Raw genomic sequence first — 27,253 nt, 5'->3', positions numbered from 1 at the left:
TCTTATTAATAAGTAACCATGTACTGCATGGTGAAAAGACATCTATAAACACAAAAAAGTCTTTAATGCCATTGATTACTGTTTATTGACCTATGTTATTTTTATCTTCACAGAAATTGGCCCAGTGACAATTACCACAGATCCCAAGAAATTTCAATATGAACTCAGAGAACTATATGTTCAGGTGAGTGCTTGCTTTCAGTGTTCTCTTGGGGGAATGGAAAATCATGAGCCTTTGGCTGATCTTCTTTATTTTTTAAATGTAAAAGAAATAGTTGTTGGCTTTTTAAGGGACCCAATAATTGCCACACCCCCCAGCCCTCCACCTGAGTCCAGAATGAATTGAACAATAGATACAGAAATAGGACAGATGGGGTTTGAAATATCACCGGTTAGTTACTACCTATGGCTAGTTTACACTATCATGGCAGAGTTGAGTAATTGTGGCAGAGTGGTCCCTTTAAGGAAAAAGTTTGCTGACCTCTGCTCTAGATAAGTCTTTTTGCTTAGAAATATAAGGAACAGTTAATAATTCTTTTCCCATAAAATTAATGGCATAACTAAGGTAATTTTGATATTCTGTGCAGCTATAAGTCAGCCATATGAAATGTTTGACTGTACATATAACTTGGTTATTAGAGAAGATGAATCACATTGGTTTAAATGTTATTCTGAAAACAGAACTTAGAGGTAAAGTTGCTATGCATCTTCTTCTGGTGCTGAATTTATTCATTTAAAAAATGTGCTTCTACGAGGCTGTTTCACTATACTGCCTTCTATGGTCTCTGCCTCTGTTATCCTCAGACTTTTTGGCCACTCTCCATCATTCATTTCGGCGATTGGTACCTGCCTCATTGGCTGCCTTTCCTCCCCAGGACTGCCATTATTCTGAGTGACTTCAACATTTATGAGAATGACCTAGTCAGAATAGTCCCTTTTCAGTTCCTTGACCTACTAGTTATCTTCAATGACCTTTTCTTTACTCTCTCTTAGTCATCTATTTCCACAAACATCCCCTAGATCTTGTTATCATCTGTTTCCTCTCTTAGATAATTCAGACATCTTAATCAACAATTACCTGTGCACTGAGCAGGTTGGTGCAACTTTTTACACTACAACCACTCCCTTACCGTCAGCAAGCACTCCAGTCCACTGACCCCTACACTGTCTCCCAGGCCATCAGATTTGTTATTTTTTCACTTCTTCTAATCTAGCTCAGAGTTGTTTTTTTTTTTTTTTTTATCATTTAAAACACTGCTTTTTCTCCTTTGTCCATTGCCTTTCTGTCCAAAAGGCATAACCTCATTCCTGAATGACCTCAACTGTCTGCATTATTCATGCTTATCCACAAGTGGCCAAATGTAGTTGAGGTTTCACAACATGATGCTTTGAGTCTCTGGTGAATTCATAGCCACCTAACTCAAATGGACTCTTAATACTCCCATGATGTTACTATGTTTCTTTGATCAATAAAATCTTCCTTTCTTCTCAATGACAATTGCAAATCTTATTCACTCCCCTTTAACCTGTATCTCACCACCCTTTTACTACTGGTTATTTCAGCAGATGATCTACTCAGAGCAGGTGACCTCATTTTCACACACAGTCACAAACAAATGAAGCCCTCTGTTTCCTCATATGTAACATATAACCCATTTCCATCCAGCACTTATCCTATCCTTATTCACTTGATCTCAATTCTTTGGCTTTCTTGGGATTTTAACACTATCAAACTGTTTCTGTCAACTGTTAAAGAGTTCCTGTTGAGGCTGGGCACAGTAGCTCACGCCTGTAATCCCAGTGCTGCTTTGGGAGGCAAAGGCAGGAGGATCATTTGAGGCCGGGAGTTTGAGACCAGCCTGGGCACATAGTGAGACCCTGTCTCTAAAAAAGAAAAAAAAATTCAGCCAGGCATGGTGGTGCATGCCTGTAGTCCCAGCTTCTTGGAAAGGTGAGGGTGGAGGATCACTTGAGCCCAGGAGTTCGAGGCTACAATGAGCTATTATCATACTACTGCACTACAGTGTGGGTGACAGAGTGAGATCCTGTCTCCAAAAGAAAGCAAAAAAAAAGTTTTCATTGATTTTTAAATATGTATGTTCAAGTCTCAAAAACATACAAACAAATCCCAACAAACAAAACCATAAAAAGCAAAACAAAATAAACAACAAAAAATGTCTGTATTTTTGTCAAGTTCTCTTACAAATAATTTCTATTCTCTCAATTCCCTCAATGCCAACCACATTGTCTATGTTCACTGCTATTATTTCCTTAATCCCATTTCTGCCATTCACTCTTCAATCTATTTCAATCTAGTTCCCATTCCTCCCACTGTATCAAAGTAGCATTAGCTAGTGACCAGTGATATCCATTTTGCTAAATGCAATGGAAATGTTCCAGTCCTCATCATACTGGATAGACATCTCTGTAGTCTTTGACAACATGGGACTCTCCCTTCTGCTTGACTCACTTTGTTCCCTCATCCATGTTTCATTTTTTAATCTCATTTTTCATACTCAACTTCTTAGGAAACTTCATTTCCTTCCACTTGGCCATTGAATATTGGTGTTCCTCAAGGTTTTGAAACTGGCTCCTTTTTGTTTCCTCATTTTCTATCCTCTCCTTAGGTAAAATCATCCATACCATGTAAATATGCTTTAGCCTTGACCTCTTTCCTGAGGAACAGACCCTCTTTTCAGTCCTTGGATGTCACAATGGCCTTCTAAAATGAAATTCATGAATGTTCTTTTTCCATTACCCTAAATGTGGTCCTTAATCCTTGGCTTTTGTCTCCTCCTTGTTACCTTTGTGAATGATGTTATAGTATTCTGGTAACCCAGCCAAATATCTGGATACTTCCTTAATACACCCTGCACTTTTACCCCTTATAGTCAGTCCAACTGTTATTAAGTGTTGTTTGTAACTTTCTAAATACCTTTTAAATCAATTGGCTCCTCTCCATTTATTTTGACACCACCTGAGTCCCAATTACCACATCTTTAGTCTAAACTAATGCAGAAAATCTTCTAAGGGATTTTCTTGCATTTATTCTTGCTTCTATTTTCCAGGCCTACCTTCCCTACTCTGCAGACAAAGGGATCTCAGAATACAGCTCTGAAAGTTTCTGCCTTGTACCATATCTACTTGACTCTTTACCCACACCTCATAAATTCTTCCTATGGTCTGGGTTCTGAGTGATCTAAGACCTTCCTACCTTTCATTCCCATCTAGTGCCACTCTTTCTCCTAGGCTGTGTACTCTGCTGCAGAGGCCTTGCATAGAGCTTCCCCCTATCTGTATCCCCACCCATCTCCTCAGGGCATTTTTGCACATGCTGTTCTTGCACAGAAAGTTCCTGTCCTTCAATCTGCCCTCATTTCCACACTCCCTTAACCTAGTTTAAAATCCTGTATTCAAAGTCTCAGCTTAAATAATACCACTTCCTCAGAGAATCCTGCCCTATTTTCTCGGCTGGGTCATTTCTCACTACCTTTCTCTGTCATAAAGCAGTTGGGAGTTCACATTGAAGGACTGTGTATAATTTAGCTTATTAAATACCCCAGTAAAAGGACTGGCATATAGAACATGCTCACTTTTTAATAAATGAATGAATGAATGAATATACCGGAATATACAGATTAACAGAGTCCAAATCAGAGTTTGAAGTATAATACTTTCATCGATTCACTGTTGGATAAATGACTTAATTCGGATCTGCACATAGTAATGAGCATAATTGAGGCATAGGGTATGAAACTGGAAGTTTGGCATTCCAAATGTGTATTCAAAAGTGATTGTATTTTGTGCATGTCTCCATTTGTAAATTATATACTAAATTGAATTATATTTGATAAATATGTACGTAGATTTATATAATTATCTCTTGACTATTTTTCTCTGTTACTGAATTTTTTTTTGACATGTTTTTTCACCAACAGTCTTCCATTTCCTTTCTTGTATACCATGGCATTTTTTCAGTCATAATTTTGCTACTTATTTACTATTTGCTTTTCTCTCCCTCAATATAGCACATTCTTTGCCACTTTAGATGTCCAAATTCTCTGAAAAAAAATTTCCTTAGAAATTTATATTATATTCATGGATCTTGGAAATTAGAAACTGCATTGTTCTGGTTGTTTAAATGCTTTCATGTACCCTTATTGCACTGAGTTCCTGAGGACAAGAGCCCTGTAGCTCGTATTAGCCTGTGCTTCATCTGGAAGATAAACCAGTGTCTACAGTAGAGTAGACTTTCAATAGCTGTTGAATAAATGAGTGCCATTTGAGGTGGCTTCTTTTAAAAATGTACATTTAACAGGAAAACTGTATCAAATATTATTTAAACTTTACTTGATGGTACAGAAAATACCCGAAAAACCTAACCATCAGTTTTTATTGCATTATAGAGAATCAGAAGGGCCAAGTAATGAGGATTTCTAGCAGATAGAATGTTAGGAAGGCATTTATTGTATTCATTTTTTTTTTCCTCTGTGAGAATACAACTAGACTATATTCTTGAAAATCTGGCCAGAATGAAAATACCTACATTGTCAGTGAGACCTGGCGTGGGCTTCCTGATTGTCTGCCTCTCCCCTTCTTTTGTTCTGAAGGATCTATAGGGAGTGCCCTGATCCTCCTTGCTCTGTTTGACTCCAGGGTGAAGGATCCTGATTCCTGACTCATACTCTGTGACTGCCTCTGCAGAGGCCTCCCTCCACCCTCTGGAATTGAATCTGATACAGACACTCTATAAGATTGTATAATTTTACCTTTGTTCAAAAAAATATTTTTTCTTTCCTTCTCCCATGCAATAAAAGCTGAGGTCTGTTTCTCTGTGGGTTTCCCCTGGACAGGCTTTATCTTATGGGATTTTCTTTTTTTTCCCCCCCCTTTTTTGCACTTTCATAGGATCCAAAAGGATGCTTAATTAGGACAACCAGCAAGGGAAACAATCAAATATTTACTTTTTCCCTTCATTCAACATTAGGCATTGTTACGGGCATTGGGAATACCACAGAAGTGTTTTTACTTTCAAAGTTTCTAGTGAATTATTCTGTCTTAAATCAGTGACAAAAAATTTAAAGGTTAAACATGAAAAGTCTAGTCTACATCATCACTTAACACTAAACTAAAGGATATATTTTGTTCAGTGTTTACTTATAGAATACTTTATTATTTCATTAATCAGTTTGAGATACCTCACAAATTTCTTGAAATTTTAGTATGAGATACAAAATTTTGTTTTATGTATGATTTTCAAACCCTTCTTCAGTTCCCTTTCTACCATTTTTAGTAACTCCCACAAAATCACTGATATCAAAAGCAGCAAGTATTGTTATCCTATGAAACTAACTTGAACTTTAAAAAAAGAAAACCTTTAAAAATATTCCTTTCATATTTAAATTGGTTTTGAAAACAATGAGAAGTAAATTCAGTTTGAAGTGCATTAATCATCCATGAACATTAGAGCAGGCTTGGCTATTTTTCTTCTAGAGATATGGAATTAACTTGAGAAAAAGCAATCTAAAATTTTCCAAGAAAAAATTAGCAAAAAATTATTACACTTAATTTATTAAATTTATACCATTAATTTCATTTTCCTTTATCCTCTTTCATCTGGAATATAGAGAAGTAACTTGAAAACAACTGTGCTTTCTCTCTGGGGAAAACAAGGAAAGACAAATGACAACAAATGGTATTCAAATCACACAGAGCTTTGGAAATTAATATCCTCGTAAATATGCAGTGCAAAGCCTTGCTTTGGGACGCATTCTTTATAAGAAACTATAAAGCTTGTTGATTTTTAGAAAATGGTATTGGCAGTGATATGCTTTCAAGCCTTTTATCCAAATGTTTTAAAGAACAGAAAGTATATTAGTCAAACATTCAAAGTGTAAATACACACCCACACACACACACACACAACTCCTCAAAACACCAAGTTATTTCTACAATAATGAGATTACAATGCCAACTTTTGTATAAATTGTTGATCCCCCAAATCAAAAGCTTCACACATAATTTAAGTTTCCTTAGTAAAGTCTTTTAATAAAATTGACTTTTTTAAAAAAGTAGGAATATGATTAAAAATATCTGGAAAAGCATTGTCACATAGCAACATGATAGAGTTATGAAGATGATAGGGTGAGGTCCAGGAGAATAAATAGGTTTAAACTTCGGCAGGTTAAGGTTAGGGGAAAAAGAATGTTTTCTATAAAAGACCAGTTGATAGAATTAACTGCCTAAGGAGAATATGAAATACCCTCAGATAGGCAAAGACTGCTAAAAAGAGAACAAGATAATGATGATTTTAGAAGAATAATTTACTATGCCAATTTGGTATATACACTTTATCTAATTTCTAGTTTTTAAAAAAATGCTATTGTATAAAACTGTAACTTTAATTTCTAGATATATAGAGAATTCTTCCATATGAATTTTTAAAAAACATATATGGCTAGAAAAATGAAGAAAGCAAATGAATTTTAAAAATGAACCAAAAAAGGAAAGGAAAGGCTTTATATGTCATCAGGGACATAGATATAATGTAGAGCTATCAGAGGTTTTATTTTCATTTTTGGACATGATTAGACATGATTCAACTTAGAAAAGCAGTTTTAATTTCCATTTAAGTTTTCATAATGTGCATTTGCTTACAAATATCCTACACACACACACGCATGCACACACACACACACACACACTTTAAAGGAGGACTGGCTTGTATTTAATTTAGGGAAGAAAGTATGATAAAGCATCTAACTCATAGTATGTATAAACCTTCAAGCAGAACAGTGGCCCAAAGTACAGGCTCAATAAATGTTATCTGTTGCTACTACTAGCTCTAGTACTCCAAAGTTCTTTTAAGGGAAATAATCCCCAAATATTTATGTCATAAATGAGCAACAGTTTTGGAATATGTGCCTTGCAAAAGGTTTTGCAAGTGTTTTAAAATCATTTTCTCAATTTATACTCACATAAGTATTACTATTTCTTTTTATAAGTGAGGAATCTCAAGCTTTTTGATATTAGGTAACATGTCTTACATAGGTCACAAAAATAGCAAGCAGCAAAGCTGGTCTCAAAATGAGATATTTAATGCCAAAGCCAATTTCCTTTATTGCTCCACTACTTTCCTTCTAAATATCTGTTTAAATAACCTTATTGATCTAATCAAGTTAACATATTTATTTATATAATTTCTCTTTGTATGTTACTTCAAAGTAGGAAAGTAAAGAATTAGAGACAGATGTATGTCTAGGGCTGATCTCATCCTCAACAAAATGAATTTATTTCTCAAATATTTTTACTTCATTCCTATCTCCAATCACTTTGAGTAATTGTCCCACCAAAAATTACCAAGTAGCAAAATGACAAAGTTAATAATAAAATCACTGGCTTTCCTCAGCAAATGTTCTTGGTACTAAGTATGATAAACTTATTTAAGCTCATGCACACTTTGGGGAGAAACAAGAACAAAATATGTTTAAGATATTGAAAGGTACTGTGTGTACTGTAGGTACATTCATAGGTAGTGTTTTGATTGTTTTTATTTTTAGTGTTGAAATTTCTTTGGGCCTGAATGAAGCATCTATTAAAACTTTAGTTTGCAGTTCGAGTTTTCTATTAGAGTTTCTGCTAGAGTAAAGAATTCTCTGAGGGACAAACAATCCTACATCCCCAGAGAACAAGGAACAGAGACTGCGACAAGACAGTGGAGGACAGGAATGGGAATGTTTGGCCCTTTTTTAGGTATCCATTTTGGTACCCTATCCAGAAGCAAATACGTGGTTGATTTTGTAATGATCTTTTGTGTAAACTTCAAAGGACAAAGAATATTGAAGGCTATTTTGACTGTTGGATTGGTTTTTCAAAATGGAATATACAGGTGACTAGAATGGGGTAGATATTATAATGGGAAATTTCTTGAATTTCTTTTCAAAGTGTGCATCTATGGGAATATCCTTAAGGATAAATACACGACTCATTGCGTGGTAAATATTGCAGATTCCTGTGGCCAAATAACATTTAAGAGAAAGAATACACTAACCTATGATGCCTGGATTCAATCCATATGTGCTACTTAGGCAACCAACAGATTTTTCTGTTCCCCACAATAAGTACTAAATCTGATTTTGTTAGTTTTTAGGTAATGGTAAGGATGGAGATCAAAACAATTTCCTTGGGAGAATGGTCCTTGATCTACAGCTAGGATTCCTAGAGAAAACTATAAATCTCATTTTTTCAGAGTTGCTAGCAGCTGCAGCTAAAAAACAAATAAACTCATTTTCATTGAAATGGACATAAAAGAAAATTAGAGTTTTTTCTGTATCCAAACTGGGTAGGAGCAGTTAGTTCTCAGAAAGCATCTTTTTTATATTCCTAGACCTTAAAAAAAATTTCAGGAGAATTGTGGAGTCCTAGTATTGGAATTGATTTTGAATATCATTTGTCCAGTTACCCCGTCAGATGTTAGAATCCCTTCCAGCAACCTGTCAGTACCCCAGACCTGAGTAACACTAGTTAAAGATTTGATAGCACTGGATTTTGTCACCAGATGATGCCTGGGGGACTCCTCTGGAGCAATGTCTGGGGAGCTTCTTTTAATGCTGGAGGCTGATATCAGCTTTCTTTGGCAGGCATATTACATTATTGAATACTGATTCTGTCATCAGCTAAGTCCCTCAGGTTTCCTTACATAAATGTTTAAACTAGGTCTATATCCTTTTATATTCATGGTGATTTTTTAAAATCCTGATTTATTTGCTCTATCATATATGTAGTCATCTCCTTTAAGATCTTATTTCATCATTTTTTAAATGACTACTAAAAACAAAATGTAAAATTTGCGTATCTCAAACTTTCTTGTAATGTGATGTCTTTGTAAATCATAATGATTTTATTAGTAAAAATGCATTTTTCCATTTTGCCAAGAGAGGAAATTACACAAGCAGTATAAATATATTTTTACCATATTAAATAATCACAGCATTCCAATCTTCCTTAACTAGCTAATAACAAAGATAATACCAAATGTGCTAGATGGCATGCAGAATCCATATGCGAGTGTTGGAGCAGAAGGAAGAGAGAAATTTCTATGAGAGTCTTGACTAGCAGAGAGGAAAAACAGAGAAGGGTCATAGGAGAGGAAGAACTGGGAGCAAGAAGGTCTGCTCAGAGCAAGTATAGGTATGGTGAATGCTTCCTCCTTGAATAAGCAAATGATGATTGGCTAGTAAGACCTTCTTAGGCCCTGTCCCTGCCTCCTCTGGCTCTTGCTCCCTAAGCAAACAAGGGAGCCACTTGTTAGGTGGGACCAGGAATCCATTCCAACCAGGGCAATGGCAGAGTCTTATTTTTTGAAGGTCACAATAAAAAGATACTGAATCCTTGAAGAGGGTAAGAAAGAATTCTCCAAGAAGCTGAGAAGAGGATGATTACTGAAGGGTGACTGAGAATACCAAGATACAATTTGTTAGTTTCCCATTTTTGCCTACGGTTAACCCTGCCTGCTTCTACATGTCTTCGGATAAGTAGAAGGTATTTTCGTTATTTTTTTTATTCTTGGTTGTCTCTAGCCTATTTCCCTCTTCAAAGGACCACTCACTGTCCATTATAACTCATGTGAATTATGAAACTATTGGTATTTTTTAATGTATTAGGCACAACATTTTCTAATTTACTGATCAAGATATTGAGTGCCTGGTACATAGTGCAGTTTTTTTTGTTTTTTGTTTTTTGTCTTTTTTTTTTGAGACGGAGTCTCGCTTTTTTACCCAGGCTGCAGTGCAGTGGCTCAATCTCGGCTCACTGCAAGCTCTGCCTCCCGGGTTCACGCCATTCTCCTGCCTCAGCCTCTCCGAGTAGCTGGGACTACAGGCGCCCGCCACCACGCCCGGCTAATTTTTTTTTTGTATTTTTAGTAGAGACGGGGTTTCACTATGGTCTCGATCTCCTGACCTCGTGATCCGCCCGCCTCGGCCTCCCAAAGTGCTGGGATTACAAGCGTGAGCCACCACGCCTGGCCCATAGTGCAGTTTTTATAAATATTTTATTTGAAGCAAACTGAACCTCCTCCAAAGACCCAACAAAACATGTCCCCTGAAGACCCACCTAAGCTCTACTAGCTCCCTTGAAAGAAGGTCCAACGAGTTGAAAGATCAGTTGCCGATGAGTTAAATCCTTACCAGTGACAGGTGATAATCTGAAAGCATGGACATTGTTGTAATTGTTACCTTTACTGTGCCTGGAATTGTGGTCAGCAGTTCTTTGATGCTTTAATTTGGATTTCACCTTCTTTGAGCTTGTTTGGTGATCAATGAATGTGCAGCAAAGAGTAGAATAGTTTGACTTTCTGGGATGTAACATCTTTTATTTAGATTTTGGAGATTTGAGGTTTGGGCTCTGCAGTATTCTGATTGTCTCTCAGTACATCCTTGCAATATATTCTACAAGTAATAAAAGCCAGCACATGTCACTGACGAACTCTGTAATTCTAATTTGTTTTATATTTGCTTCGATGCAACTTTAAATTAGATTCGATGTAATTTAATGGTTTTCACATGTACATCCTGTTTTCTTGGTAGAAGAATTGCACAACTGTATTTTAAGAAAGAGAGCTGAGAGTTGTAAAATTTTGTTCAGCTTTAGACTGGGCGCAGTGGCTCATGCCTGTAATCCCAGCACTTTGGGAGGTTGAGGTGGGCGAATCATCTGAGGTCACAAGTTTGAGACCAGCCTGGCCAACGTGGTGAAACCCTGTCTCTACTAAAAATACAAAAATTAGCCAGGCATGGTGGTGGGCACCTGTAATCCCAGCTACTTGGGAGGCTGAGGCAGGAGAATCTCTTGAGCACCAGAGGTGGAGTTGCAGTGAGTGAGATCGCGCCACTGCACTCCAGCCTGGGTGACAGAGCTAGAACCTGTCTCAAAAAAAAAAAAAAAAGAAAATTTTTTTTTGTTCAGCTTGAAACTGAGTTGCATACCTAAATTTTATAGGTAAGGGACAGATTACACAAATAAGACATTTCACACATGGGTGTTCCATGTGAAAAGGATGTAGTGTGACTTTGAAACTAAGTGCAAACTCTAGTAGGTTATACTCATGTTAGAATAAGGGTAAATATTATAATGCCAATAAGAATTATTTTGAACTTAGTCATGAGCCTATAAAAAAGTTTCAATTTTTATTGCTTAGACTTAGGCACCTGGAAAACGATATAAAAATGGGTTCAATGAAAAGATGAGAATAGAAGAATTGAAATAGGTTGACTAGAAGATAAATGATAAGGCATGGGAGCATGCTCGCTCTGAGATTAACATTCTTGGGTCTCTCTGATCCATCATTTGATGTAGATTTTCCCATTAGGATTCGAACAGAGACTTCATTTTTTTTCCAACTCCTCTCACAGTTTAAAAGTTCAGTTTATTCCAGTGCCATTCCTACACTGTCTTGTATTTAGAAAAGACAGCATGATAATCTGTGTTTTAATACTCCCTTGAATGATAAGATTTCTATTCATTCTTATTTAATCTTGCTTTCCAGGAATTCATTTTGCGAACATAATTATCACCATAACTCTGAAGTTACAGTTTTTTAAAAATATTTTTTATTCCAGGAGCAACATTTACTGTGAAAGCTCACATGCTTCTGTTTTTCTTAGTACATGTTTTTCTGTCTGAAAGGTCTTTGGCAATTTAGTAAATTGTAGGCATCAGTAGAATTATAAAGATAAAATGTCAATCAAAATATTGAGCAGGACTGTGCATACTGATAATAATTATCTATATTTCAGGGTTCAAATAAAAGCACAGGTTAACAAAGTCAGACCCTTTCTAAAATGCATTTAGGGAGCTAATTCTATGCATTATAGAGTTCATCTCCATCATACCTTTCATTTGTGTGTGTGTGTGAGTGTGTGTGTGTGTGTGTGTGTGTGTGCATGTTTCTGTGGTTTTAGGAAATATATTTACATAGCCATGTTGGTTTTATCGTGTTGATTATTCATCCTGACTGTATGCCAGGACAGAGAGGGGTGTGGGGGAGAGATCAAACATAGGGGGAGTTAGCTTTATACACTTGTACTTTTAGAAGGTTTAGTTCTGGAATTGTATTACTTGAAATGGGATGGGCTAGGCTTAAGTCAAGCTCAGGCTGAGCATGTTAAGTGTACCTAGAATATGTGAAGATGGCTTTGCAAAATCTTTCACCCATGTACTCACTAGTCATTTATCCATTCATTCATCAAACAACAATGGAACACCTACTAAGTACTTCAAAAAACAGAGATCTAGTAGGAGGAAATATAAATTATAATACATCTTATTGAATACCACAAAAGAAGAATAAACAATATTCTGTAGGTATCTAGAAGAATGGGAATTTTTTGTCCTCTGATTATACAGTGTCTCAGAAAGCTACTTGCTTATAGACACAGAAGCTGAAGAAGGTAACAAAATGCCTCACGGGAGTTTGCATGAATTTTCAGGCCAGGCATAATTAAGTTCAAATCTCTGCTTTTTCACTTACTAGTTATGTGACCCTGAGAAAGGATTTTCAAAAGTTAGTACTCTGTCAGTAAAACATGTTAAAAGTGATACTTACCTTATCCATTGATGTAAAGAGTAAATAACATAGTGTTTGTGACAATACTCCCTCAGCACTTGGCTCAGAGTAGACATTTATTGAATTAACACAGGTAGAATGTCTTATTACCAAGAAAAGTACTGATTAAATCAATAAGACCTTTTATAAATTTAAGTTCTGCAATTGTAAATTCTTCCATCATAAATGTTTATGGATTATGATTTTACATTTTTTCTATTTGGTATTCAGGTCAAAATGAAGCTGCTACAGACATTTAAAGGACTTTATTTATTTATTTACTTTTTGAGACAGGGTCTTACACTGTAGCACAGGCTGGAGTGCAGTGGCATAATCACGGTTCACTGCAGCCTCTACTTACCCCGAGCCTTCTGAGTAGCTGGGACCACGTGCCAGCTATGTGCCACCACACCCAGCTTATTTTTTTATGTTAATTTTTTTAGAGATGGGGATTTCCTCTGGTCTTATGCACAGGCTGGTCTTAAGCTCCTGGGCATAAGAGATCTGCCCTCTTTGGCCTTCCAAACTGCTGAGATTACAGATATGAGGCACCATGCCTGGCCAGGAGTAATTTTTTTTTTTTAAGTTTGGAAATAAAACTTACAAGAGTTTATTTTTATAGTTTCAGTCACATTTCCATTACCTCCAATTTTTAAATCAGCTGACACAAATCAACCTACAGTCTCTGACTTTGTGAGGCTTATTTATAAAAATGAACAATTTTAGCAATGCTTCTGTAGCCTAGTCCTGTTCTGCCAAAGCTAAACTTAAAGATCAGAAAGTCAGTTGATGATTTGAGAGAAACACTATAAAGAAACCAGTGGTTTAAAGGTGTGTGTGTGTGTGTGTGTGTGTATACATATATGATAAAGTTTGATACGTGTGTGTATATATATAATCTTTGTTTATAAACTTTGTGTGTATGTGTGTGTGTGTGTATATATAATATATATATATATATATGCACAAAGGGAATAATTTGTAGATTTTTGGAGTAAGTTGTACCTTGATTCTTGATCCCTAGTAAATTAAAGCAATTTAAATTTTGCCTCTAATAACTTCTGCCAGGAAAGGAAGTTCATGAAACACTTAATCAAAGCAACAACCTTACAGTTAACAGTCTAAAATTAAGTCTACGTAGGTCAATCAAATGTATCATTCTAAAGTAGTGCTGTCCAACAAATAATGTGAGCTATGTATGTAATTTCAAAAGCAGTTGAAATTAATTTCAATAATCTATTTACTTAACTGAATATATCCAAAATATTTCAATATGTCATCAATATAAAAATTATCATTGCTTTAGTTTTTTAATTTAAATTTTAATTAAAATAAAATTTAAAAATTCACTTTCTCATTTTCACTAGCCACATTTCAAGTGCTTAGTAGCCACATGAGGCTAGGTAGTGGCTACTGTGTTAGTGCAGAGGTAAAGCATTTCTTCCATAGTTCATTTTATTTATTATTATTATTATTTTGAGATGGAGTCTCGCTCTGTCACCCAGTCTAGAGTGTAGTGGTGCGATCTCGGCTCACTGCAACCTCCGCCTCCTGGGTTCAAGCAATTCTCCTGCCTCGGCCTCCTGAGTAGCTGGGACTAGGCTCACATCGCCACGCCCGGCTAATTTTTTTTTTTTTTTTTTTTTTTTAGTAGAGACGGGGTTTCACCGTGTTGCCCAGCCTGGTCGTCAACTCCTGAGCTCAGGCAGTCTGCGTGTCAGCCTCCCAAAGTGCTGGGATTACAGGTGTGAGCCACCGCACCCAGCCTCATAGATTATTTTAATGGCCACTTATGATTTAAAATTATTAGAAAACCGATCTCAAATATCAGATAGGGAGCTTTTATAACAAGATAATACTGTATGTTAACTTCTTTTGGAAAAAGAATAAACTTATTTTTCTTTTCAGGACCTTCTATTCACAATGAGATAGACACATAGCTTTATTAAGATACGAATTATTAGTTAACATTTAATTTTCAGTTAGCTAGAAGCAGAAAGGTAATAATTTAAATATACTGTATTATTTTGGGAAGAATTTTATTCCTGAGAACACTTATAATCAATATGATTACAATATAATCTGTGTTTGCAGATTATATTGCAAATGTGAAATTTGGGGCAGAATAGTCATTTTTATTATAAAGAATACACTGATTTCCATAGCAGGAAAAATATAATTAAGCTACATAGAGCACTCCTGAAGGATGTATAAGCACATCCAGTCTTGGCTTCTGGCATGTGTGAGTCAAAGTGTTTCTTTTTTAAACATTTATTTTATTTTTTTGAGAGATAGCTTGCTATGTTGCCCAGGCTGGATGGGAATTCCTGGTTTCAAGAGATCCTCCCACCTCAGCCCCCCAAGTAGCTGGGACAACAGGCATGCACTACCATGCCTGGCTTAAAATGTTCTCTTTTTACTTGACATTCTCCAATTTTCCTGGCTGCTTTGAGACTTTTTGTTAGTTCTTTCATAAAAGTCAAATAATTCATTTTAGAGTATATGATATTATAAAAGTCCAAGAAATAAAAGGATATTTGTGAAATTCTCCGTGGGGTTTTAGTTGTGTCAGCTCACCACACTCTTTCCTTTGATTATTAACCAATATTAAGCCTCATATACATAAAGCTCCAATGTTTCACAAAGTGGCTTTTTTTTTTTTCAGGAAAATAAGGTGGTTCTAATACTTACAGAAAAGGTTGTTGACCATCTTGATTTTATTAATATGTGGTTAAACTGCTTTATTCAAATTTATACGCTGAACAATGCTTATAGCCTTAGGGACCCCATTTCAGTACATGATTTTTTTAGGGCTGCATTCAATTTTATGTTGAGCTTGAAGTTCCTGGGAGATTCCAATGGGATTAATTCATCTGGAGTCCCTTTCAAGGATTCTAGTGGTCTCTACAGTCTACTCCTGGCTAATGTTTGAGGAAGGGAACTAGGGAAGTAGGCATGTATAGGTCCTCTTACGGCATATTTATACCCAAGTCAATCGGCTCAGAGAGGATCTCTCACTCAATAACTGGACAAGGTTTATCATTCCTTCTATTCCTAATATGTGCCTTTAGATATTTCTTAGCTGTCCTCATGTTTGGCCCATAGACAGAAAACTTCTCCTAGTGTGTTGGTACACACATGACCATTAGTAAAAGACATTTAATCTCTCCTTAGAATTATACTACCATGGAGTTGTATTGTGTACTTGACCATTCAACAAATGCTTGTAGAATGGATAAATTATATTGTGATTCACACTTGGGTGCACAGTGTCATGTGCAGTTGAGGAGTGTTTTTCTCTAAGCTTCTGAATATACAATAGGAAGTTAAATTTTTTTGAGCATCCCAGAATATCCATTAGAGATTATACAAAATTAGCTGCAAGTAAAGATTATTTCTATCCAATATACCAAAATTACTAACATGTCTGTCTATTTCCCACTTTCCTATTACATAAATTTTCATTCAAGGTCATTGTTGCACATGATAACCCTCCAAATAACTGTTATGCAAAGGAAATATATTAAGTACCACTAAAGTGCAAAGCATAGTAGAATACATCTGAAGAGTGAGTAAACACATTTGACTGGAAACAAAGCTTTAAAGAGGGGAAGGCATATTATCTCAACCATTGTGAGATAATAGTTTAATTTGAAAAATATTTACTCAGTGATTACTTTAAGCCAGCATTGTGCTATGAACTGAGGATTCAAGGACTCAGCAAAGCACAGTTCCTTGCCATCAATGAGCTTATACAATAATGGAAGAATTTAGACATGCATATTTTGTTGAGAAGTGTTTGATGGTAGAGATAGAACAGTAGAAAGACTACTTGAATGAAAATTGTTATGGCATTAAGTTGTGAAGCAAGGGGAATATTAAAAGAACAGGAAGTAATCTCAGCTGAAAGGGAGCAATTTGTGGAGAAGGAGCAACAGGAGATAGAAAGATAGAAAGATTATTTGATCCAACACAAGTAGTGAAATATTTTAAGTAGGAACGTGATGTATATAGCTCTTTACTGCAGGCAAAATAAAGTGGAAGGAAAAGCAGAAAATCAGATAGGAGTTTGTACATGTAATAAAATTAGTGATAAGAAAAGTGACTAGTAGGAAGTGAAGAGAGAGGGAAGGGACAGATTTATGGAAGTTGAATGAATGACCACTGATTAGATGAAAGTAGGAGGAGTCAAAAATGACTCAGATTTTGAAACTAAATATCTATGCAGATAGTACTGTTAACAAAAATAGGGATGACACAGCAGAAAATATGAGTTCTGTTTTAAATGCACTAAATTGGAGAGGCATATAGAACACCGAGGAATAGAGGTCTAACAAGAAATTGAAAATGTAAAATTAGAACTTGAGAGATAAGTATGGTCAAAAGATACAAATATACAAGTTGTTGAGAGCAGTGTTGTTAAACTAAATGCCTCAAAAATGCACATAAGTGATAGGAGGTAGGAGATAAGTTCTGCAAAAAGAGAAAGGACTGCTAACTTGATAAAATTTTGGGGAATCTGTGGCTGGTATATTTTCCAAAGTGCAGATCAGGTTACTACATCTTCTAGCCCCATGCAATTAAGAAAGGGACCTAATATTTAATGAGTCTCTCAGTTTTAGAGTCAATTTTTAACAGCTGATGCTCTGTTTCAACCTATTTAACAAATAATACTCAAAGGCTGTAAGTTTTGATGGGGATCCAGTATAAGAAAATATTCTCCACTTCATCCAGGCTAGCTACATTGTAATCTATTCTAATACTTGGTTCTTATGACCCTGATTAGATCTATGGTGTTCACGGTATCTGTATCAGAATATGAGACTGTTGGAGCCTGCTGAAAGACCCAATAGGAAAATCAAATAGGATTTCCAGAGTTTAATGATAAAGCCTTACTCTTTTCATGGAATAACTATTTTCTTTCTGAGAAAGAGCTCTTACTTGTTGGACTCTGCTGCCGTAAAGCCCATATGATCCCAAGCTGCTCTGCTTTTTATGTGATTGCTTATTCTAGGCCCTGAACTCCTTCACAACAAGATATTTTAGCTTATTTGTTGTTGGATGCCCAAATCTCAGCAGGGTGTTCAGCAATTACTAATTGCTCAAATTATATTGATCAAAAGTCCATTCCCTTGGCCCTATAGTTATTGCTGTCAGTTTGTCTGTTTGTCTGTCTATCTATCTACCATTTATAATGGAGAAGTAAAATTTGAAAGCGCACTAATATTTCAACAGCAGAGAAATGGTTGACTAAAGTATGGAATATAGACATAATTGAATGTTATGCCATTATTCAAACCTGTGGTTTTAAACAATGCTGATGACATGGAAACAAACAGGATAAAATTCTAAATCTAAAATATAATGTATAAAACTGTAAATACAGCAAACTCACAATTTCATTTACAAATCCACATAATTATGAAGGAAATAAATGTGACAAGAATTGCTCTGATGGTGGGAACAGTTTTTGTTTAGGAAAACATATTGAGCCTATTCAAGTAGAAAATAAAACACAGACATTATAGGTTAATAGGAAAAATGAAACAGTCAGAGTGAAAAGAATGACAAACAGAATGCATTTTGTGTCAGATAGTCAGGGAAAGCTTCTCTGACAGCTATGAAGTGAGCAGAAGTTTGAAGGAGTATGGAGACATGCCATGCTTTAATGATTTAGTAGAGAGTGTGTTGGAGTAGAGAGATCACCTTGATTAGTTCCCAGGTGAGTAGTTAGCGTTAGCCATGGGTGCATAGCCATGAGTGCAAGCAAGTGCTTCACGATTAAGGCGGGCATCAGGCTGCTTCTGCAGGTAGGTTAACATGTATTGTGGTGGGAGCTTATGAACATTCTCTTCTGATTGCTTCTGTCCTCTCAATATAATAAGCAAGGTCATCAAATAAGAATGAGAAAAAGTAAGAGAAGAGGGGGTATATGAGATCATCGTGTAAGAGAGGGCAGAGTGAATAGACATTTAATTTTAAAAATATATAGCTATTATTTTGTGTGTTTTGGGTGAATTTCTAACTTATCCTTAAGTACACACTTTTCTAGTTCATATCACTTTACATATCTTCCATCCCTTCTTGAAAAAAGTGCCAAACTGACAGAAAATAAAAATGAAAACTTGCTCGGTTCTAAAACTCCCAAAGCACCTTGTTATAACCAAAATATTCAATTGTTTTTACTGATGAGGTAATTGAATTTTTCTCTCCACTCAACAGGGTGGTGGTGATTGTCCAGAAATGAGTATCGGAGCTATAAAAATTGCCTTGGAAATTTCTCTTCCTGGTTCTTTCATCTATGTTTTCACTGATGCTCGGTCCAAAGATTACCGGCTCACCCACGAGGTGCTGCAACTTATCCAACAGAAACAGTCACAAGTGAGTAAGAATGAACCCCAAACATTTCTGTGTAAATGCAGTATGTAAGAGATTGCCTATCCTCTTTGACTCTTCCATGTGTGGCCAATAACAATAATTATAACTATCCACATGTATGTTCTCCAATATGTATGTCATCTAATTTAAACATATTAAACATATATGTGATATTTATACATACCATATGAATGCCTTGTTTTTCAGTATGGAGAAGACATGATTGGGGATTAATTAAGGTACTTGTTATCATCTTTTCCTTATAACTGACAAAACATAGGCCTAACCAAAAAAGGCTTATATTCCAATGTTATCTCCGATGTGGAATCATGCCTGAGTCAGAGTTATTCATTGTATCAGCTACTGCTGCATGACAAACTTTTCAAACACTCAATAGTCTAAAACAATAAGCATTTATTTCTCACATGTTCACAGAGCTCAGTTGATCTAGGCCAGGCTTGCTCACTGGTGTGTCTAGGGAATAGTGTGGAGTTTGCTTATCTAAGCTTGACTGTCAGGAGACCTGGCTTTGCCTCATAGTTGTCTTACCCTCTTTTTGAGACCAGTAAGTTAGTTTAGGCATGTCCTTCTCATGGCCATGGCAGAAACACTTGAGAGCAAATGGAAATACATAAGCCCTCTGGTCTCAGCCCAGAACTTGTAGAATGTCATTTTTGCCTCATGCTATTGGCCAAAGGAAGTCACATGGACAAGCTTAGATTCACAGATGACAAAATAAGCTCTACCTCTTTTATAAGAAGAATTCAGAATCTTTTGAGCGATACAGGGAGGCGTGAGGAACTGAGGCCATTCTGTGATCTAGCAGAGTCATGGTCTCACTTCTACTTCTACAGCTTTTAGCCTACACTTCTAAAACATAAATCACTATGTTCCTATCTGGGTTCACTATTAAACAGAGTATAAAGTCAATAATTATATAGACATACACACACACACACACACACACACACACATATATTCTACCTGTCCAGTAATGTAACACAATAGGTAGTCAATACATATATTTTTTTATTTCTGGAAACCCTTTACACTGTTTCTTTCTTTTTTTTTTTTAATCATAGGTGGTATTTGTTCTGACTGGAGATTGTGATGACAGGACCCATATTGGATATAAAGTCTATGAAGAAATTGCCTCTACAAGTTCTGGTCAAGTGTTCCATCTGGACAAAAAACAAGTTAATGAGGTCAGTTTAATAAAGGGAGTCTACTTTATTACCAGCTGCCTTATCAAAATCAGTTAGGCCAGCCTAATTATGACAGATTTGATTTCAAAAACAATTTTAACCAAAAGGTATTACTCCTAGGCCACAGTTCAATAAAGGCATTGAATAATGTGAAGTAATATAGGTATATTTATTTAATGTTAATTTTTAGATTGTATTACTTACAGCAACAAACTGTTTAATTTAACTGTTTAATTTTATTGGAATCAAAAATTTTTGTAGTTGTTCAGTAAGGTCAATTTGTGTTTTTGATGAATAACTTTCATATAACTATTAAAATGAGGCTAAACTGGTTACTGAAGTAGAATGTGAAAAAGTTAATTATTGAGCAAAATTCTGATGAGGTTTGGTTTCTAAGATTAAAACTAAAAAACTATGACTAACTAGTAACTATGTAGTTATCAAAAAACTGATAATATTTATAAATTATATTGTAAGAAAATTTAATATTTTCTTAAAAAGTCCTTTAGATAGGTTTATCATAATTTTTTTTGTTTGTTTTTTTTGAGGTGGCGTCTCGCTCTGTCACCTAGGCTGGAGTGCAGTGGCACAATCTCAGCTCACTGCAAGCTCTGCCTCCTGGGTTCACGTCATTCTCCTGCCTCAGCCTTCCGAGTAGCTGCTAATTTTTTTTGTATTTTTAGTAGAGATGGGGTTTCACCATGTTAGCCAGGATGATCTCGATCTCCTGACCTTGTGATCCGCCCCCCCTTGGCCTCCCAAAATGCTGGGATTACAGGCATGAGCCACCACACCTGGCCCATAATTTCTTCTTTGTCCATTTTGCTGTCTTTCCTTGGCCTCACTCATAATGATATTTTTTTTAAACCCGTTTATATATTTGGCTCTCATTTAAGTTTCTAGGAACATACCAATACAAAGATAAGGGATTTTGGGCCAGGCGCAGTGGCTCATGCCTGTAATCCCAGCACTTTGGGAGGCTGAGGCGGGCGATCACGAGGTCAGGAGATCGAGACCATCCTGGCTAAAACGGTGAAACCCCGTCTCTACTAAAAATACAAAAAATTAGCTGGGCGTGGTGGCGGGCGGCTGTAGTCCCAGCTACTCGGGAGGCTGAGGCAGGAGAATGGCGTGAACCCAGGAGGCGGAGCTTACAGTGAGCCGAGATTGCGCCACTGCACTCCAGCCTGGGCGACACAGCAAGACTCTGTCTCAAAAAAAAAAAAAAAAAAAAGATAAGAGATTTTTAAAATTTATTTTTATTTTTTGTTTAGTCTTTTTTTTTTTAAGTTCTGGGGTACATGTGCAGGATATGCAGGTTTGTTACATAGGTAAATGTGTGCCATGGCATAATTCATATTTGATTCATGTGGTCACTGTATCTCTACAAGTTCTATTAATTTCATGTCAGACTCCTTTGTGTCTTAAATGAAATGATTCAGTAGTTCTCTTATAGCTAAAGAGTTCTTATTATATCAAGGTGGAACTAATAGGACATTACAAATTTCTAGAGCAAACAATCTAGTGAAAAGTTTTTTCAATCAACGTATTGAAATAGATCTATAAAATTAATCTTAAAAATGTATTCTTGGAAGAAACAGTTTTAGAGAGGGTTATGGCTTAGGTTTTTATTGTGTGCACTCTAGTGACTCAGAAATTCCTGGGAAGGGTCTGATGACTACACAGGGAGCCCTCAACAGTTAATTTGCGTCAATGTTTGCATGAGAATTTGGGAACCTGGGAAGAAAGGGATTGGGGAACAGTGCAGGACTCTCTCAGACACTGGGTTCCTTGTCCTATCTCATACACTGTACTTGAACCTAAAGAAGGAAAAGCTGCTCATAGAAATTGTCTTCAACCTGGAATTCTGTAAGACTCTAGGATACAGTGAGCAGCATTAAGTGGGACTTAAGTGAGGAAGAGTATCATTCTCTCTTACATCAGCTTGTACATCACTTGCTTAGAGTTTTGTGAGGTTCTAGGTGAGAGGTGGTGGTGGTGTGCAGTGGAGAGAGATAGGGTGTTGGGGCCAGTATGCTGAATATGCCATGCCTATTGGACATGGTCATTCCCGGCAGAAGTACTATAGAAGAGGCAAGAGGACACATGGCTGGCACCTAAGCTTTTGAAAGAATAGTTGTTCAGTGGGACCTGTTTGTGAGCAGTCAGACACCACTTAGAGATTCCCAAAAGAGACTGACAGTGGCTCACGCCTGTAATCCCAGCACTTTGGGAGGCCGAGGCAGGTGGATCACAAGGTCAGGAGTTCGAGACCAGCCTGGCCAATATGTTGAAACCCCGTCTCTACTAAAAATACAAAAATTAGCTGGGCATGGTTGCATGTACCTGTAGTCCCAGCTACTCAGGAGGCTGAGGCAGGAGAATCACTTGAACCCGGGAGGTGGAGGTTGCAGTGAGCTGAGACCACACCACTGCACTCCAGCCTGGGCAACAGAGTGAGACTCCATCTAAAAAAAAAAAAAAAATTCCTAAAACAAATGGGGTTCAATTTAAGGAGAACCATAGAACTTTATTAGTAGTGGGTTTCAGAGCCAGAAAAACAACAACAACAACAAAACTTGTGCCCTGGGAATGTGACTCCATTTATATCCACATACCCAAGGAAAATCGAGTTACATAAAATTGAAATAATATAGTGTCTTAAATGGAGAAACTAAGCCCTGTAGAGAAACTATAAGCCCTAGAGCCTTTATTAAATGGCGTGTGATATTGTTCGGTTGTGTCTCCCCCCACTGCCCCCCAATCAGTTCTCATCTTAAATTGTAGTTCCCATAATCCCCACATGTCATTGGAGGGACCTCATCGGAGGTGATTAGATTATGGGGGGCAGTTTCCCCCACGCTTTTCTCATGATAGTGAGTGAGTTCTCACAAGGTCTGGTGGTTTTATAAGGGGCCTTTCCCTGCTTCACTCAGCACTTCTCTCTCCTGCCACTGTGTAAAGAAGGATGTGTTTGCTTCTCCTTCCATCATGATTGTAAGTTTTCTGAGGCCTCCCCATCCATGCAGAACTGTGAGTCAATTAAGCCTCTTTCCTTTATTAACTACCCAGTCTCCGGCAGTTCTTTGTAGCTGCATGAGAAAGGACTAATACAGCATGATTTTATACATGATTTTTATAGTTCTAATAATTTTTAATAATTCTGACAATTACCAGATAATTTGTAAGAAGAATAATTTATAAAAATTTGGTGTAAATTCAGAAAATTTTATAAATGTGGATATATTACAGAAACTTAACCCACTGGCTTGTTGTTAGTGTTTCTCTCCTGGATCATCAACTGATATTCTAATCTTTAAATTTAGCTTTTGCAGAAAAGCACTAGAGAGAAGCATTGCTAAAGTTGTCCATTTTTATAAACTAGAGTTTGATGCCCACGATAGGGCTGAGGCTTTATTTATCTATTCATCATAGTAATTCTAACCACCTCACCAACTGGTGCAGGAAAGGATGTTTCATTTACTTTGAGCTAATGAGATCAAAGGAATTTTAGCTAGGAGTATCTTGGATTAAGTTAACAATCAAACCCATCCTACTGCTAAACCTCCAGAGTTCAGGAAATTATCTTTTTGTTCAAGCCAATTTGAGTTGTGTATTCAGTTACCTTAAAGTAAATGCATCTTAAATGACAAAACTTGTATATTTCTTTGTGACATGGAATCTGTGAGTCCCAGTTTCCCTGTTTGTAAAATGGAGATAATAGAATTATCCTTTTCAGAAACTTGCTCTAAGGTTAAGTGAGATAATGCACTTAAATGTTCCACACAAGGTCTGGCACAGAGTAGTGCCCAATAAATATTAACTAGTGTTACTGTAACACTGGTAGTGTTGGTATTATGCTTTTAAAGTGGGGAAAATTGTGCCATCATGTTTGCTAGAAATTAGATGTCTGATTGTTACTGGGAAATAAATATGAGCAGGAGAATCCAGGAAGAGGCTGGACAGTTTTCTTTTTTCACTGTGTGTGAAAAAAAAAATATTGTGAAGCTCCTATTGGAACTGTACAAGTCAATATATTCCTTGAAGAAAGTTACCACCATGGAAGATTTTGTTAATAGGAAGCATCGTGACAGTGTTAAAATTGGATTTGCAAAATTTTTGGCATGTAATTTAGTCATTTCTTTTTTCTCACTGTTCCAAATTTTTCTATTATGTAAACATTACGGACTCTAGGGAAAATAGATGCTATACTGGTATCTTCACATTTAATAGACACAAGAACTGCAGGGAAGCCACACATGCACTGAGTCCTTTCATTTTACTCAAGACTTTTCGTCTGCTGTTTCTAAAGGAAAGTGTAGTGTTATATTTTATTCTCTTAACCTATTTAATCAGTTTCTTAACCTGGGGGATATATTTTATATCAACTCTCTCTTGAGTTAAAGTGAAGTTTTTACTGCGTTCTGTTTTTTTTTTTTTAATGATTAAGTAGAAGATCTAGGACTCTTTCATCTTTATTTAACATAAAAGGGGAACCAAAGTGAAGAACTTATTTGGCTAAGCATCAGTGGTCTATAAATCACTGTATGGTATTACATTTTGGAAACACAATTTACAATACATCTCAAGGATGTCCTTAATTCACCTTTGAATACAGAAAAGGAACTAAACTATTGCAGTATTACTCCTTTATTTATATGCTGGATGGGTTGTCAGTTAATTTAATTAATGCTTCCTTTTGGTGTAAGAAAAAGTCCAAGTTGGAAATCTCAAAGTTTCTCACAGATGCTATATCCCTGTGTCAAAGAAGCTAACACAAAATATCACTGTTATTTAGATAATTCGCTTGTCTTGACATTCCCTATCCTTTTTCCCACCTCCCCCAACTCATATCCTGTAACATTCCCTTCCCTCGAAAAAAACTTACCAGCCTGTTGTATTGGTCCGATTCTAACAGATGTTACCATTACAATAAAAACATTTCTTTTTTTATTTTTTAAATTTTTGTGGGTGCATAGTAGATGTATATATTTATGGGGTTCATGAGATGTTTTGATACAGGCATGCAATATGAAATAAGCATATTACGGACAATGGGGTAGCCATCCTCTCAAGCGTGTATCTTTGAGTTACAAACAACTCAATTACACTCTTTATTTTCAAATGTACAATTAAGCAATAAATAGCATTTCAATAAATAATTACTTCTGTAATTCTCTCTTACAGAGGCAGGGTATCAGTAACTGAAGCTCTATAACAATAGAACTAGGGGAATATGTACCCAACCCCTTCGTATTTCCTGGTGTTTTCCCAAATCCAACTGGAAGCTAGGGAACCAAGGAGCCCTGTTGACGTGTTCCATAACAGTCAGCATCCCTGGCCGCAGTCACGTCTGTAATCCCAGCACTTTGGGAGGCCGAGGTGGGTGGATCACGAGGTCAAGAGATTGAGACCATCCTGGCCAACATGGTAAAATCCTGTCTCTACTAAAATACAAAAATTAGCCGGGCATGGTGGCGCGCGCCTGTAGTCCCAACTATTCAGGAGGCTGAGGCAAGAGAATCGCTTGAGCCCGGGAGGCAGAAGTTGCAGTGAGCAGAGATTGTGCCACTGCACTCCAGCCTGGGTGACAGAGGAAGACTCTGTCTCAAAAAAAAAACAAAAAAGTCAGCATCCCAGGGTGCAAAGCCAGATGGAAATGATTATTAGAAAATGAAGCTGGAAGGGTAAGCAGAAAAGATTCAGCACAAGCAGTATTGTGTGGTAGTTAAGACTAACGCTCTGGGACCATGGCTCATATCCCAGCCATGTGACCTCAGCTATTTTCTGTGGGTCAGTTTCCTTATCTGTGAAATGGACAGAATGATAGTTTCTACCTCATAGTGTTGTTGGGTTTAGAACATATTGATAAATACTAACTGCTATTATTTTTATTTAGTGATACATGCTAGTCAAAATGTTCTAGTGACCGTTGGTTTTCTAATAGGCAGAGGAGAGTTGAGCTTACTAGGTATTTCAAATGAAATAAACTGAACCCAGGAAAATAAAATGACAATTTTGCAACACATTCATGAAAAATTCAAATCCTGGCAATGAAAAAGCCTCATAGATTAGAGATTACTGGACTTATTTCTCTTGCTAGTTTTTTCCCTGAGTTCAATGCTTAAAAAAAACTGTAAACTTTGCTGGAGTATGAATCTGCACAGCCTCTTCCCGCTATTTTGGCTAATGGCCATTTAGGACTAGACTTTATACCATGAGCTTTCCGCATATGGGCTCAATGATGAGACTCTGGAAACTGGGGTTTTGGACAATTAGTGCTCTAAAATTAGGAATCTGCCATTTTGTTTTTCCCCATTCCTGTTTCACTCCAGAAATGATTTCAAAAACAAAACCTTACTGCTGACCTTGAAAATAAGTAGAAACGGGTGTTTCCTCTGAAATTTGAAAATGTATCAGGGACAACTATAATGTTCTAGAGAGCTACAGGAAATGTGTGAAAACAATGTGTAAATGTTTCCACGTATCCTTTCTTTGAATTCACCTGTGGAAAATGGAATGGAGATGTTCAGAGCCGATTCTTTAAAATAAATGTAGGTCTCCACATCCACAAACACAACAGAAAAGGAATGCATACCTGAACTTTAGTTTCAGTGGAATGCTTTCTTTCTCTTTTTTTGTGCTAAGATTGACATGTTATCCGTATGAGTATGTGCTAGGAATGCTAATGTTCCAGTCACATAGTTACCTTTTCACTTCCAGGCACCTGGGAGTGCTTATAGGTCAGGAATATGCTTAAATGAAGTCATGTGTACTTTGTTTCCATTTGTTTAGATAAAACAAAAAATGAAGTCCTTAATTTATTGCTTAAAAATTATCTTTGTCTGTAGGCTTCTGAGCATGTGAACAGTTTTCGTAATGACATTTAAAGAGTACATAGTACATAATATTTCTCACAAATGTTGGGGAGAGAGGATGGATGGAGATGACTGCTCTCAACAGAATATCATTTAGAAAAAATATGCCAAAAGTCAAGCAGAGCTCTCCTGCAGTCTGAAACAGCAGGGGATGGGACCAGATATGGGATGGGAAGTGGGGAATACAT

At 36.5% G+C, this 27,253-nt stretch overlaps 1 protein-coding gene across 1 annotated transcript in view; it reads left to right on the top strand.

Annotated features, from left to right (window-relative positions):
• Positions 1–27,253, top strand: part of HMCN1 (hemicentin 1) — a 443,754-nt gene that overhangs the window by 112,240 nt on the left and 304,261 nt on the right. Inside the window, exons 2-4 of the mRNA XM_032137046.1 lie at positions 114–184; positions 18,827–18,985; positions 20,065–20,187. Coding sequence (XP_031992937.1) covers positions 114–184; positions 18,827–18,985; positions 20,065–20,187 — 353 coding nt within the window. The remainder of the gene's footprint in view (positions 1–113; positions 185–18,826; positions 18,986–20,064; positions 20,188–27,253) is intronic.

Source organism: Hylobates moloch, unplaced genomic scaffold, assembly GCF_009828535.3.
Source record: "Hylobates moloch isolate HMO894 unplaced genomic scaffold, HMol_V3 SCAFFOLD_18, whole genome shotgun sequence".
Taxonomy (NCBI): Eukaryota; Metazoa; Chordata; class Mammalia; order Primates; family Hylobatidae; genus Hylobates; species Hylobates moloch.
The sequence above is the reverse complement of the archived record's forward strand: the minus strand, read 5'-3'. Positions and strand labels throughout refer to the sequence as shown.